The sequence below is a fragment of the Chionomys nivalis genome, chromosome 5, assembly GCF_950005125.1.
Source record: "Chionomys nivalis chromosome 5, mChiNiv1.1, whole genome shotgun sequence".
Lineage (NCBI taxonomy): Eukaryota > Metazoa > Chordata > Mammalia > Rodentia > Cricetidae > Chionomys > Chionomys nivalis.
In genome coordinates this window covers 63,847,150-63,859,528 of record NC_080090.1, presented here as the reverse complement: position 1 = coordinate 63,859,528, position 12,379 = coordinate 63,847,150, and the positions used below count along the sequence as shown (strand labels likewise).

Genomic DNA, 12,379 nt, shown 5'->3' with positions numbered 1-12,379 from the left:
ATGGTATGGCTGAAATCTCTTGGGGACAAGGGTGAAGTGACTACTCTTGGGGGTAGTCATGTAGTGATAGCTTCTCCTGCCCCAGCCTTCCAGCTGGTGAGCAACAGCAAGACCTTCTATCGGGTGGAGGAGCTGCGGACCTGGAAAGAGGCCATGTGGTACTGCCAGGAGCATTACACAGACCTCGCTGACCTGCAGAGCGTGAACAGCCCAGTGAACATCATGGTGGTCTACTCCTACACCAGCAGTACCCAGGCATGGATCGGCCTCTTCTACGATGTGCACATCTCTGGCCTGAGCTGGTCCAGTGGCTCCGTCTTTACCACCCCAAAGTGGAGGGCGCTGCCTGTCTTCCGGGATGGCCTCTGTGCTACTCTGTATTCATGGGCCATGGTCCCTGCCCTGGGGGCTGCCTCCTGTGCAACTCAGAAGCCCTTCATTTGCTATTATGGTGTGTTCAGATTAATATTCTGGGCCTGTTCTTTTCCAAGATTGTTTTGGGGAGGGGGAAAGGAAGAGAAGAGTGTGTCTAGGGTGACATCCACGAGAGTAACCGGATGCTCCCTCACCCTCTTTGGAGCATTATTGCCTCTCTGTGACCTTAGTTGTGGTCTTTCTGTACTCTTTTCCCCAGAGCACACCAAGAAACTGTGTGTTAATAGAGGAAATAACATCGGGAATGTTCCATGACATCTCTTCTATCTTCAGTTAAAGCTTGGAGGAAGGAAGGAAATGGGAGAGACAGGTTGGAGGGTTCATCACCTATGCAGAAATGGGAGTAGAATTCAAGGTCTCATCCCATGAAGCACAGGTTGTCTTACTGGGGTTGGCAGAGGGCAGAACATTCACCCCCATGAGACCTATTGCTCAAAGTAGTGGGTAGGACCAACTCCAGACATTGTTGCTGGGGACATGGTGCTGGCGGCTGGGGAACACCCAAACTATGTGTTCCCCTGTGCCGTCTGACCTCCTGGAGGCCACACCACTACTTCCATTGTCCTCATCTTTGTCTTGTTGGTACTAAGAGGTCACATGGAAGTGTGGTTGTGGATAGGACTGTGATTTCCTGGTAAAAGTGCCATCTTCTGCCTTTCTTGGTCAGTCAAGGCTCAGCACAATTCTATGCCACCCTGATTGCCCAGATACTGGCATGGAGGTCATTCTCTCATTTCTCTAAGACATAGACACACCATGCTTCTGTGAAGCCCAGAAACAGAAGCCCACAATGGCCTTGGTTTTAACTCTAGGTTCCAAGGGGATAGAAAGATTTCTAGGGATGGCCAGTGGGTTTAGTAGGAACGCCTGCAAACATCAGAGCTGTGTATATGATGGATTTTTTTCCTGCTTCCTTTATTCTTAGAACTCAACTACAGCATTCCCTGACATCACTCAGTTCTCCCCAGTTCTGCAGGTTCATTGGGAGTGCATGGGCCAAATTACCACTCAGTTCCATGGGTCTACCTTGTGGCCACTACCGTCTCTTGTCCCAACAGTGAGTTTTAGCAGACATCGGATAACTTCCTTACAGCATACTCAGCAGATCTTCAAAGCCCTTGGAACACCATCCTTTTCATAGACAATCATGCCCTGTCGGTTCTTTTTGGCCTCAGTGCTCAGCCCTCTCTCTAGCTGTGGTGTATTGACTTATTTCTGTTCCCCAGTCTGCACAACTCTTTTCTTTGCTGGCATAGTGACCATTGTCCTCACGCTGTTGGGACTAGGTGGTTCCTTCTCATTCTCCCCTTAAAAGCAAAGGCTCTGCTTGTGTTGTTTCTAGTACTTTCCTAGGGAACAGCACCAGTCATACAATAGGTGCTTTATCTATATGCACTAAATAAATATGGAATGGACCAACTCACCTTAGAACTCGGCTTCTTTTGATTCCAACCTGGTGGTTCCTGGACAGTTCTTACCCCCTAACCCATAATTTGAAATTTGCTTCTGTTTTACAGATCCTGCTGTAGGACACCGCATGTCCTTAGTGTCACCTCTTGAAGTACTGACTACTCTTCCAACAGAAGGTACATGGCTTTGTCTGCCCTTTTCTGGGGTCTTGATTTACTTTGCCTTGGAGTTACCTCCCTGGACCAGCACGCAGGATGCAGATCACTATGGTTCCCTCTGTTCCCCCATCTCCTGCCTGATCTAATGTCTGGCTTTGGGGTACCTAGATTGAAACCTGGGGACTGATGGGTGCAATGTCTGAACAGCACAGAGGGGAAGGGGACTAGCTCCAGGACTCACAGTAGTGTAACCAGTTGCATCCATGCCACCTGAGTCTTCCTCAGGGAGTCAGGGGTTGGGGGCGAGTGGGGAGGACCTCTTCACAACTTAGGTCCTTGCTCTCCGTCTAGAGAGGGGTATTTCTCCCAAGATTCCTGCCCCTTGGACAACACTGCGCTGGTGTTTAAAAGGAAAGTTTCTTCTTATCTGATATAGAAAAATTCTATGGGAAAAGGAACAGTCAATCCATCTATGTTTAAGGTTCGTTCTCTGGGTGTTATAGAACATAGAGCGAAATGGCAAAGGCTTCCAAGGCAAGCATACCTGTGCTTTAGTCTCATCCTGACACTGAGTTTGGGCTGGACCAGCAAACTTCTTTCCCAAACTATGAAATAAGATTAATAATAGTTTTTTCAGGATACAAAGTGATGTAGGCCAAAGGTACATGTCAAAGCTGGCACACATTAGGGGCATAATAAAGAATAATTTTAAAAGATTAGTTTTGGGGCTGGTAAGATGACACAGTCAGTGGGTAAAGGTGCTTGCTGCCAAGCCCAATGACCTGAGTTCAAGCCCTGGGACACACACAATGAAGAGAGGACTGATTTCTGCAAGTTATCTTCTGATCTTCACATGTGTGCTGTGTCATAGACAAGTGCATATGTGTGCATATACACAATAATTAAATATGCAAAAATCCATTTAGCTAGGGAAACAGGCATATCTTAATGGACTGAGGTGAGCAGGTGCATGCCAGAGAGTAGGGAGGGGCTCTGGTTTGAATGAGTTTGAATGGGAGGATATGACTCCAGACTCTGCAAACAGTCTTTTTTTTATCCAAACCTCCAGGACCAATGCAGGTAGAGCTGCAGTGCCTCACATTCTTTCCAAAACTTTCATTGTTAGGAATCAGAAAGGCACGGCCTTGAAGGGGCCTCTGAGACCTGAGGCAGTCTAGTCTGAAGAAGGTAGATACCTGAGTGCACAAGGTGCAGATCTGCTGGGCACTGCCTGCTCTGCTTCCTGCCCACCAGACAGATCTGAGCGGATGTGGTTGGCTCCTAGATCTCTCTCTCTCTCCCTCTCGTGTGTGTGTGTGTGTGTGTGTGTGTGTGTGTACTGGATCACAAATGAAGAAATGAGGCTAACTCTGAACCAAGACTGTCTTACTTCCATCACTGGAATGATCTACTACTATTTCCCAAATAGTGCCTACCATTTGATTAAGTGCTAATAAGTGGTTTATGTAATTCTGACCTTAGTATAGTTATTCCTATTGGACAGATGAAGCAATTGAAACTGAAACTTACCTTTAAGACTATACATCTGTAAGAAGAGCCCTTTCCTTAATAAGCCCTCCACACCAGCTGCTGCCACTATGACATCTCATCCTTCAACTTGGTAGTTTTTCTATAAAACGGTGTTTTTAACAAAATCTAAAACCTGAGGATCCAGGTCAAACCAGTTCTTTCCTTAGGCAACAAAAGCTGGGATGTCAGACACCCTGGATCTCAGGCCTGTGGTCTCTATATTCTTTGCTTCCAGCTGAGGTCGAGATTGGTGGATGGACCTTCATTCGGATTAAACAAGCCATGTCGTGGCCCTCAGCTCTGACCTACTGCCGCAACCACTACACAGACCTGGCCGATCTGCAGAGAGTGACTGACGAGAAGGACAAAGAAATCCTCCAGTCCATCACAAGCAATGTCGATGCCTGGATTGGCCTCTACTTCAGTGCAAAGATCAACAATCTCACCTGGTCCAGCGACTTGGGTTCTAGCATTCCCAAGTGGCTTCAGAAAATACCTTTGTTTGGTCAAGGACTGTGTGCAGGACTCCGTATCTTTTCGAATGGCCCACCTGAGATTTACGCACTACTTTGCCACGAGCAGAAACCTTTTATCTGTTTCTGTGGTATGTGAGAGCCCACGTGGATCACTGAGGTTAAAATGTGTTCATTAAATAGTGGGGAAACTCAGGAGAGTCCTAAGGAAGCACCTGGAGGCTTCGAGGGCGACAGAATTCTACAACAGGCTTTGATTTGATTTAAAACGAAAAACAAAAACAACAACAAAAAACAAAACAAAACAAAAAAAAAACACCTTATAAAGGAGTTGTAGTATTTAAATCCTGGGGATCTTCAGAGGATGGAATGAATGAAGCCCATCCAGCCTTATTACATTAGCAATGAACAACAACAATTAATCAGACAAATAACCATGAGCCCATGATTTAGAATCAGATAGACTTCACTGCTTCCTAGAAGATGGGCAGAATCTAGTCCCCTCTTCTTATCTGGAAAACATACTTTACAAATCAGGATTGGGGAAATCACCCCATAGCTGAAGGCTGAATGACAGCGAAGATCTTGACATAGAGCAAGTGCCTGCTAATAGCAGTTCTGGTCACTATGAATTTGAGGGCAGCAGGGGCATTCTGGATCTTGTATATAACGTGCCTCCTACCTTATTCTTTGCTTTCAGTCTCCCTCCTTTTGCTGTATTTCTATTGCTGAGAACCCACATATCTTAACCTTTGAAGCGCACAATTCAGTGGTTTTTTTTTACATTTGCATGCATGCTCAGTCACTGCCTCTGGCCACCGTCCAAAGCCCATACTTACAGTCACACCCGACTTTCCGCTTGGCAACCCAAATAGACTTTATGTCTCTGTGGACTTGCCTATTTGTGGCTGTTTCTTTTTGTTTTGGATTTGAAGACAATCTTGGCCCCTGTCTGTGAACTAGGTATTCCTTGATGAGCTGCTGTGAAGATGCAGGGTAAGAGGACCTATGCCAGTGATTTGTACAGTGTGCAGTAGGAACTGGACCCCCTGGTTTGTTTGCTGGGATGAGGCTGACTGGCATGATCTATTGTGATTTCTCACAGGGTTGGTGTGACAGAGATTGCCTTTACACTCATTGTTTTCCCACAGACCCCTCCACTGGCCATCGGAAGTTGGCAGAGATGCCTCTACTTACTGCTACGTCCTCCCCCAAAGTGACTCACCCCTCAAAAGTTACTGCAAGGACGACCCCTAGGCTAAACACAGGTACTCTGCATCTGTTCTTAGCTGTATCGGAGCTCTTCTGGGCCTAGGAAACTAGAGAAAATGGTTGGTTTAAACAGAGCAACCCAGGGCGGAGCCCATGTGAGTGGCCTTCCCTGAGGTGCTAGTGAGCAAACAGAGAAGAGGTATGCCAATGGTGTGCACTCAGTCACTACCAACACCAATGAGGATCTCTGCTTCTTCTCCTCATACCGCTTGGCTAACAGTGAGGGTAGGAAAATGAGGAATTGGTTTCCCACAAACACCCTTCTTTGTTGGCTTCTGAGTTTGAAGTTCTAGAGGCCAGGAGGGCCAGGAGAGGCTGAAATAAAGGCCTGGGACACAAAGGGACAAATGGCTGAGTGGTACTCCTTGGGAAGTCACCAGAGAGGCCTTAGAGGTTCAGCACCCAGAGAAAGGAGGCAAAACAAAGGAGACCCACCAATCCCTTCTGAGCATGCTCCTCTACTGAGAGAATCATGAGCTGGTAGGGTTTTGTGATGTGGTTTTAAGTTATGGCAGTTGATCAAGACCCAACAATGGGGACAAATACAATCAAGAAAACCTCAGAGCTCATTCTGATGGCGCTCACAGCCAGCCAGGCAAAGCTTGGTGTTTAGTATAGTCTGAAGCATGCCGGGGACACAGAGCAGGAGCTATCCAGTCGCTGTAACTGCAGAAGAACTTTTGGTGGAGTGACTTCAGAAGGACGAGGTTGGCAGGTGGCTGGGTAGGGGATGGTAGGAAAGAAGAATGGCAGGGTGTTTGTGTGGAGGTGTTATCACTGGGGAGCTGGGGGAGGCATGGATTCTTTCAGCTAAGAATCTGGACTGAGGGCTGGAGAGTTGGCTCAGAGGTTAAGAGCATTGCCTGCTCTTCCAAAGGTCCTGAGTTCAATTCCCAGCAACCACATGGTGGCTCACAACCATCTGCAATGGGGTCTGGTGCCCTCTTCTGGCCTGCAGGCATACACACAGACAGAACATTGTATACATAATAAATAAATAAATAAATAAATAAATAGCTCTAACTTAATTAAAAAAAAAAAAAGAATCTGGGCTGAGAAACTGCCTTGTTTCCCTGTTAAGGCATCTACCTAGTTGTTTCAGCCCACTGCTTACTTGGGTTGGTCCAAATAGGTTCAGAAGGCCCTTTCTGATCAACTCTGTCTTCAGTGGATGAATACCACTATGTGTGGCAGAAAACTGGGGCATGAAGCTGTAATAGTCTCTCTGATCTGCCCCACTGAAATTAGTGGGAGTTCCTGACCTGTGGCTATGGCCTTGAAAAAGGTTCTGTGCCCAGTGCACCTCACATAAGTCTTGTCTCTTGCCATAGGGACCAGCACCGGCCCCACAGGTGCCTCCCAAGAGATGGTTCCAGCAACCTGGACCCCTCGGCAAGTGAGTCATCAACCAACTGATGTCAGTTCTGGCACCTGTGATATGACCACTCCTGCCCCCACCACCATGGACCTCACAGCTTTCCATTCTCAAGGGACGGTCTCAATAAGTGCTCTGGCAACCCCGACACCTTCAGGAGGTACCTTGGTTTGAGAAGGGCTCACAGCCCACTGGTTACTGTTCAGAGCTTGTCTTTGGACCCTGAGCACCCAGGAAGCAGTTTGGATCTAGGAGAAGGGCCCAGCATACCACTGCTAACTTCTCAGGGCTTGTCCTTGGCCCTTGGGAAGTAACTTAGTTCTGGAAGAAAAGTCCACAACATCACTGGTCACTGTTAGAACCACATCCTTGGATCTCATATCCCCAGACAGTATTTCAGTTCTTGGGGAAGGGGCCCAGGGCTGTTGCTCAATGTTTATCTTTGGATCGTGCACCCCGACACTAGCCCATACAGGGAGTGAATCAGTTCAACAGGAAGTGGCCTAGGCCCCCCAGTGCAGAACCTATGCACCAGGGGTCCCTAGAACCAGAGTAGGCTCATGACTACAGGGGAGGTAACCACAAGGCCCTGGCTATTCCCACGCTGGCAATATTCTCTGACTCCTCCTCATTCAGTTAGCCCTGCAGTTCAGGGGCTCTGTGGAGCTTTGCAGAGATTAAGGAGCTATGGAGGCATCTGTCTCAGGCAGCTCAGTAGAGATCCAAAGAGACGGGCCCCGTGCATCTGCAGCCTGAGCCAGTTTGCCAGCACTTGAGACAGCTGGGTGTCTGCCAGCAACTACAGCAGGTGCTTGTGTGCCTCACTGAGGCCAGACACCCCTGCCTACAAGTTCCTCTGGGGCATTAGCAGCTAGACACCAAGCTGCAGAGTCTACACTGAGAGCTGGGTGTACATGGCTAGGCAGGGAAGCACTGCAAGCCTCTCCACAGGGAATTCTGTCTGGCCAGCACCAGCTCATAAGACCATCCTCCCTTAACCAGGTAGAACAGAAATGGGGTAAGGGAGGAAGATTTAGGAGAATCCACCTTTAAGAGCTGAAGTCTGTTAGTCAAGATGGGAATATTTGCTCTGTAATTTACTGTGCACAGGCTTAGACAACTTTTTACTCCCTCCCTCCCTCTTGGCTCCCCTTCTCTTTCAAAAACAGGTCTCACTTTGTAGTTCAGGCTGCCCTCCAATACACTGCAGTCCTTCTGTCTCAACCTCTAACTACTGGAATCGCGGAAATGAACTACCACATCTGTCTCCCTAACTTTAACCTCATTGAATCTAATTTTTCTTATGTCTAAAACCAAGAATACATCAGTGTGATCTCCTAACTCTCAGTTCCTGGTTCTGGCAGATGATAAACGTAGTTATTACCATCTTAATCTCAACTCACTAGTGACATTGAGTGTCTTTACCTTGGTAGATATGCAAGGCTCATGCTCATGTAACACATAACAAATGATAAACAATCAATTGTGAGTATTGCAGACTCTTCCAGATAGAGGTTGTTGTATTTCCTTTTCTCCTTGCTTTGAGCCCTATCTTTTGAGTACCAGACTTGAACTCTGGATATTGTGTGGCTCAAGTAGGTGAGCAGAACTTGCTTTTAGACAAAGGCAATCCTACAGGGACAGAGTCAGACAACTGGGACGGCTTGTGAGTATGTGAAGGGTGAAGCAAGAGCAGAAAGTGACTCATTCCCTGGACAAAGGTGTAATGAGTATCATGGCAGTGGTATCTGGAAGTTCTTCCTTGCTGAAAGACAAGGGCTAAGACAGACAAAGTGTTAAGTTTATCTGGGATTGCCAAGAGGTCTGATGTGGTTAGTGCACAGGTTACATTTTGAAGAAAGGAGTAACAGGGACGAGGAAAAAGAGGGACCGCTGCCAAATTCTGAAGGACTCCAACCCGCAGTCAACAGGACCAACAGAAGGTTTCGGAAAATGAGCAAGTGCTCGGACCTGTAGCTACTACTACAGGTGGCCACGGTGACATGGGGCCATTGCATTCGGATGCTAAAAGAAAACAGCAGAATTCAGTATAAGTGTAACAAGTCTCAACAGCGAGAGAAGCAGTGAGGGTTAAAAACAATCAGGATGAAATTTACAAAGCTGCTTACCCCCGCTTCGGTGTTTCTGAGTTTTACCAGTTTCTTCACTTACTAAAGAAAGACATGAGCTTTTGGATGAAGAAGAGTGGGCTGGTGGAGAAGAAGGCCCGCCAGGAGAGAACAGGCTGGTTGAGTAGCTGAGGCAGGGTGAAGTGAGGAGGGACACGAAGACAATAGTTGTCATAACACACTAGTCAAGAAACACCAACACATTTAAACAGCTTTCGGCTTTGTTCACGAAACCACAGAAATAAATCCAGCTTTAAAAACTAACAAGTTTTATTTTAAAATTTATTTCTTCACCTCACAAGAGTTTGGCAAAAATTTAAAGGCAGTAATAAAGAGAATGCAGACAAACAGACATGACCAATACTGTAGGCTGTAAACTGGTGCAGGCAGGGTGCGTCTGTTTCAAAATGGACATGTCCTCTCTTACTGACATTCTACACTTAGAAACTGCTACAGCTCACAAGGAAACATGCACGCATGGACCCCCAACACTGTTTATTGTCCTGAAAATGAGAAGTGATCTAATGTCTACCAACAGACTGCTTAAGTCAGTCATGTCACATTTGATGAAATACTTCACATTCTTTTTAAGAACAAGGCAGATTTTGCATTTAAAATAAAAAAATTCAATCTGTGAAATATATACTCAGCAAACTGTTAATGTTGGCTTTCCCTAGGGCAGGGGCATCTTTCTTAAATTATAGCAGTGACCTCTAAGTAACATGATTATATCCATATTTGGAGGTTGGCAATGGTGAGAAGGAGAAACACATTTGGGGACTGAAGGTGACAGCAACTGAGGACTCCTGGTCTTTGGCTGGAATGCCTAGTGTATGCCCAGAAGTTAAGCTTGGTTTGGGGTACTGCCTTGGTGGGGAAGTCAAAGCGGCTCTGGGCACCGTGGGGAGGGGTTGAAAGCTCACCTGGTAATGTTAGAGTGCCAGGCTTTCTCAGTGCTACTGAAAAGAACAGAACAGGAACTGAGGCCGGATTTCATGCTATTGCTCAAGCCTCGCACAGCCTGATGCTGGAGCACTTTCTGAATGGTGGACTAGCAACTCCAGATATGGGATAAGAGCCTGGGAGGCAAGTAAAAGACTGGCAGGAGCAAGCAACTGTGCACAGCAGGGCTGCCTTTCCTGTCTTCTGAGCCCAGCACCAGTATCCAGGCACCCTTCATTTCCAGCTACATGTGCAGTAACTCCTTTCTTCTTCCTTTCCTGTAGCTGTGACCAGTACAAAGCATGGTACACATATAGGAGACACACCTACTACCACCCAGGCCCAACATGTAAGCTCACCTAAGCACCCAGAGTCTACAAAGGCAGCAGCAACAACAACAGCAGAAGGCTCAGGTAACAGCTTCTGTTTGCTAATTTCACTATCTAACAGCCCAGGGCCTAAAAATCTACAGTCACTCCTAGCCAGGATACCTGGGCGCCTTCTTAGGAACGATAACATGAAATGCTGGCATTGGGGAAGGGAAGGAAGCTGTGGGTTCCAGTGTAAGCCGTGTAACTACTGGGAGTGCAGTGAGGGAAGCAAGTGTCCTCGGTTCTGTAGTTGCTCTCATCTTCAAAAGGAACTCAGTAAAGACGGCCCTATCTCATAGGGTTGCTGTGAGCATGTGTACAAGGTACTTAGGCAAAGGAGCATTGTAAGTAGTCAAAAGCTCTGCCAGTGCATGTCCTACCACGAGGCTGTAGTTTTCATGATCATTATGGTTGACATGCAGAAAGACTGAACTTATCTATTAGTTCAGAGAACTTCTTTGGGGGTTTTCTGGTTTGGGAGTCCAAGGGATGGTGACATTCCAGCATAGCTGTACAGTAGATTTATAAAAGGGCACAGAAGATCACAGGAGAGATGGTGTCCAGGCTGTGGGGAGAGAGCTGATACTGACCTAAAACATAGGGTTTCTTTTGGGGTACTGGCTGGTGGTGTTAATTCTGGCTCAGCTATTTCCCTCTTTTTCTCTTTGAAATCCTGTCACCACATAGCACCTATGGTATCCAAAGGGTAACTCTACCTTCCAAGGACTGGAAAGTTTAAGTAGCAAGGGGTGACATTCTTCTAAATCAGGAAACATTTTTTTTTCCAGAGTACTCCTTTGGAATCTTGAAAGCAGATTTTACCATCTCAACAGTGAAGGATCCAGAAGAGATGAAAGATCAACTTTTGAGTGAGGTTAGATGTCTAACTTTTCAGTTTTGGTGATTCAGGTGACAATAGTGCAAAGCAGCACTGTCAAACCCAACACATTAAAGCTGGGGCTGAGGAGATGTCTCAGTTGGTGAAGTGCTTGAATGTTCTGTATGAAATCTTAGCAAACTGGCTCTCAGTTGGTACTGGATGTTAGCTACTATTATCACTACAATAATCAAACTGATTACTGAACATAGTCCGATAAAACATTTCTCAAGGGCTAAAGCCATCCCTAGATATGCATCTATCAGAAATCATAACTTTACAGATAAGAAGACACATTGGCATTTATTTAGCAGCTCTTGGTCACTTATTCAAAGGCCCAAAGGTAATCCATTTTAGAATTTTACAGAATCAAGTTTCTAGAAAGACCACTAGTGTTGTGTGGCCCTGCAAAGGACACGTAAGAAAATTTTGAGTTTTCTATTTTTTGTTTACCTTAAGGTTAGAGGTATTTTCTTTGGTCCAGGCCTGGGCCTTTATGTGCTTTCTGGAGGTGCAGTAATAGAAACTTTTCATACTAAACTAGAAGCATCTATTTTCTGCATTAAACTGGAACCAGGGAGAAAACTGGGCTTGTACTGGTAAGTCCCACCTCTTACTTAGCTTCGTCAGAATGTATCTGTTCCATTAAGTCAGATGGACCTGACGCCTTGGGTTTGGTCTCTCACGCTATGAAAAAGAAAACCAAAACAAAACAAAGGTAAAGGAACTTTAGGGAATGAGCATGCCACAGTTTCTATCTCACTAATAGGAATGCAGTTGATAATGACAAGGTATGTGTGAGGTTTATTTAAAATTACAAGTATAAAGAAAGAAAATACCTGCAGCTAACTCATCCAAACCTCAGGACCACTGATAAAAGACATGTTATAAACACCACACACACTGTTGAGAGGGCAATATGGAGTAATGGAACTCATGAGGCAGCCATCCATCTCCGTGTGTATGTGTGCACATGTATGTATACATGTTTATGTGTGTATTTAAATTTACCCAATGTGTCTGATGCTCAGTAAAGATTGGGAACACTTAGTAATTTGGTGTTATTGATAAGATGCACACAGGTGAAGGAAGGCTAAGGAAGAAACAGGATGGATGCACAAAATGTGCGTGTTAGTGATTTAGGGCTAAGCTATGGGTCATAATGCAACATCAGTCGTCTCTCGTTTTCCTTTCACGGTGCTAGGTAGGAACTGATCCCACTGAACGATATCTCTAGCCCTACTTCTCTCTTTTTAATATTTCAGATCCAAGAAGCCTTAAAGCTTGTATTAGGTCACGAGGAATTCACACTGAAATGGGTCGGCTTCGAAGTAAACAAAAAATAGCAAATATCCGCTAATTCTCACTTTCCTTTTAAAGTAGTAGTTCAGGTTGTCTTTAGTTTTG

General features: G+C 45.9%; 1 protein-coding gene across 1 annotated transcript; it reads left to right on the top strand.

Moving 5' to 3' along the window:
- On the top strand, window positions 1-12,321 carry Clec20a (C-type lectin domain containing 20A). The gene is made up of 8 exons (XM_057769133.1): window positions 1-451; window positions 1,953-2,021; window positions 3,769-4,137; window positions 5,158-5,274; window positions 6,610-6,813; window positions 10,009-10,137; window positions 10,884-10,969; window positions 12,238-12,321. Exons 1-8 carry the CDS (start codon window positions 1-3, stop codon window positions 12,316-12,318), a joined length of 1,506 nt encoding a protein of 501 aa, XP_057625116.1. The 3' UTR covers window positions 12,319-12,321.
- Window positions 12,322-12,379: the final 58 nt, after the last annotated feature.

Excerpts from the sequence above, each read along its gene's own strand:
- Clec20a (XM_057769133.1), top strand. The coding sequence starts at position 1 with ATGGTATGGCTGAAATCTCTTGGGGACAAGGGTGAAGTGACTACTCTT. Across the intron at positions 4,138-5,157 it reads ACCTTTTATCTGTTTCTGTG|ACCCCTCCACTGGCCATCGG; the intron begins GTATGTGAGAGC and ends GTTTTCCCACAG. Across the intron at positions 10,970-12,237 it reads AAGATCAACTTTTGAGTGAG|ATCCAAGAAGCCTTAAAGCT; the intron begins GTTAGATGTCTA and ends TTAATATTTCAG.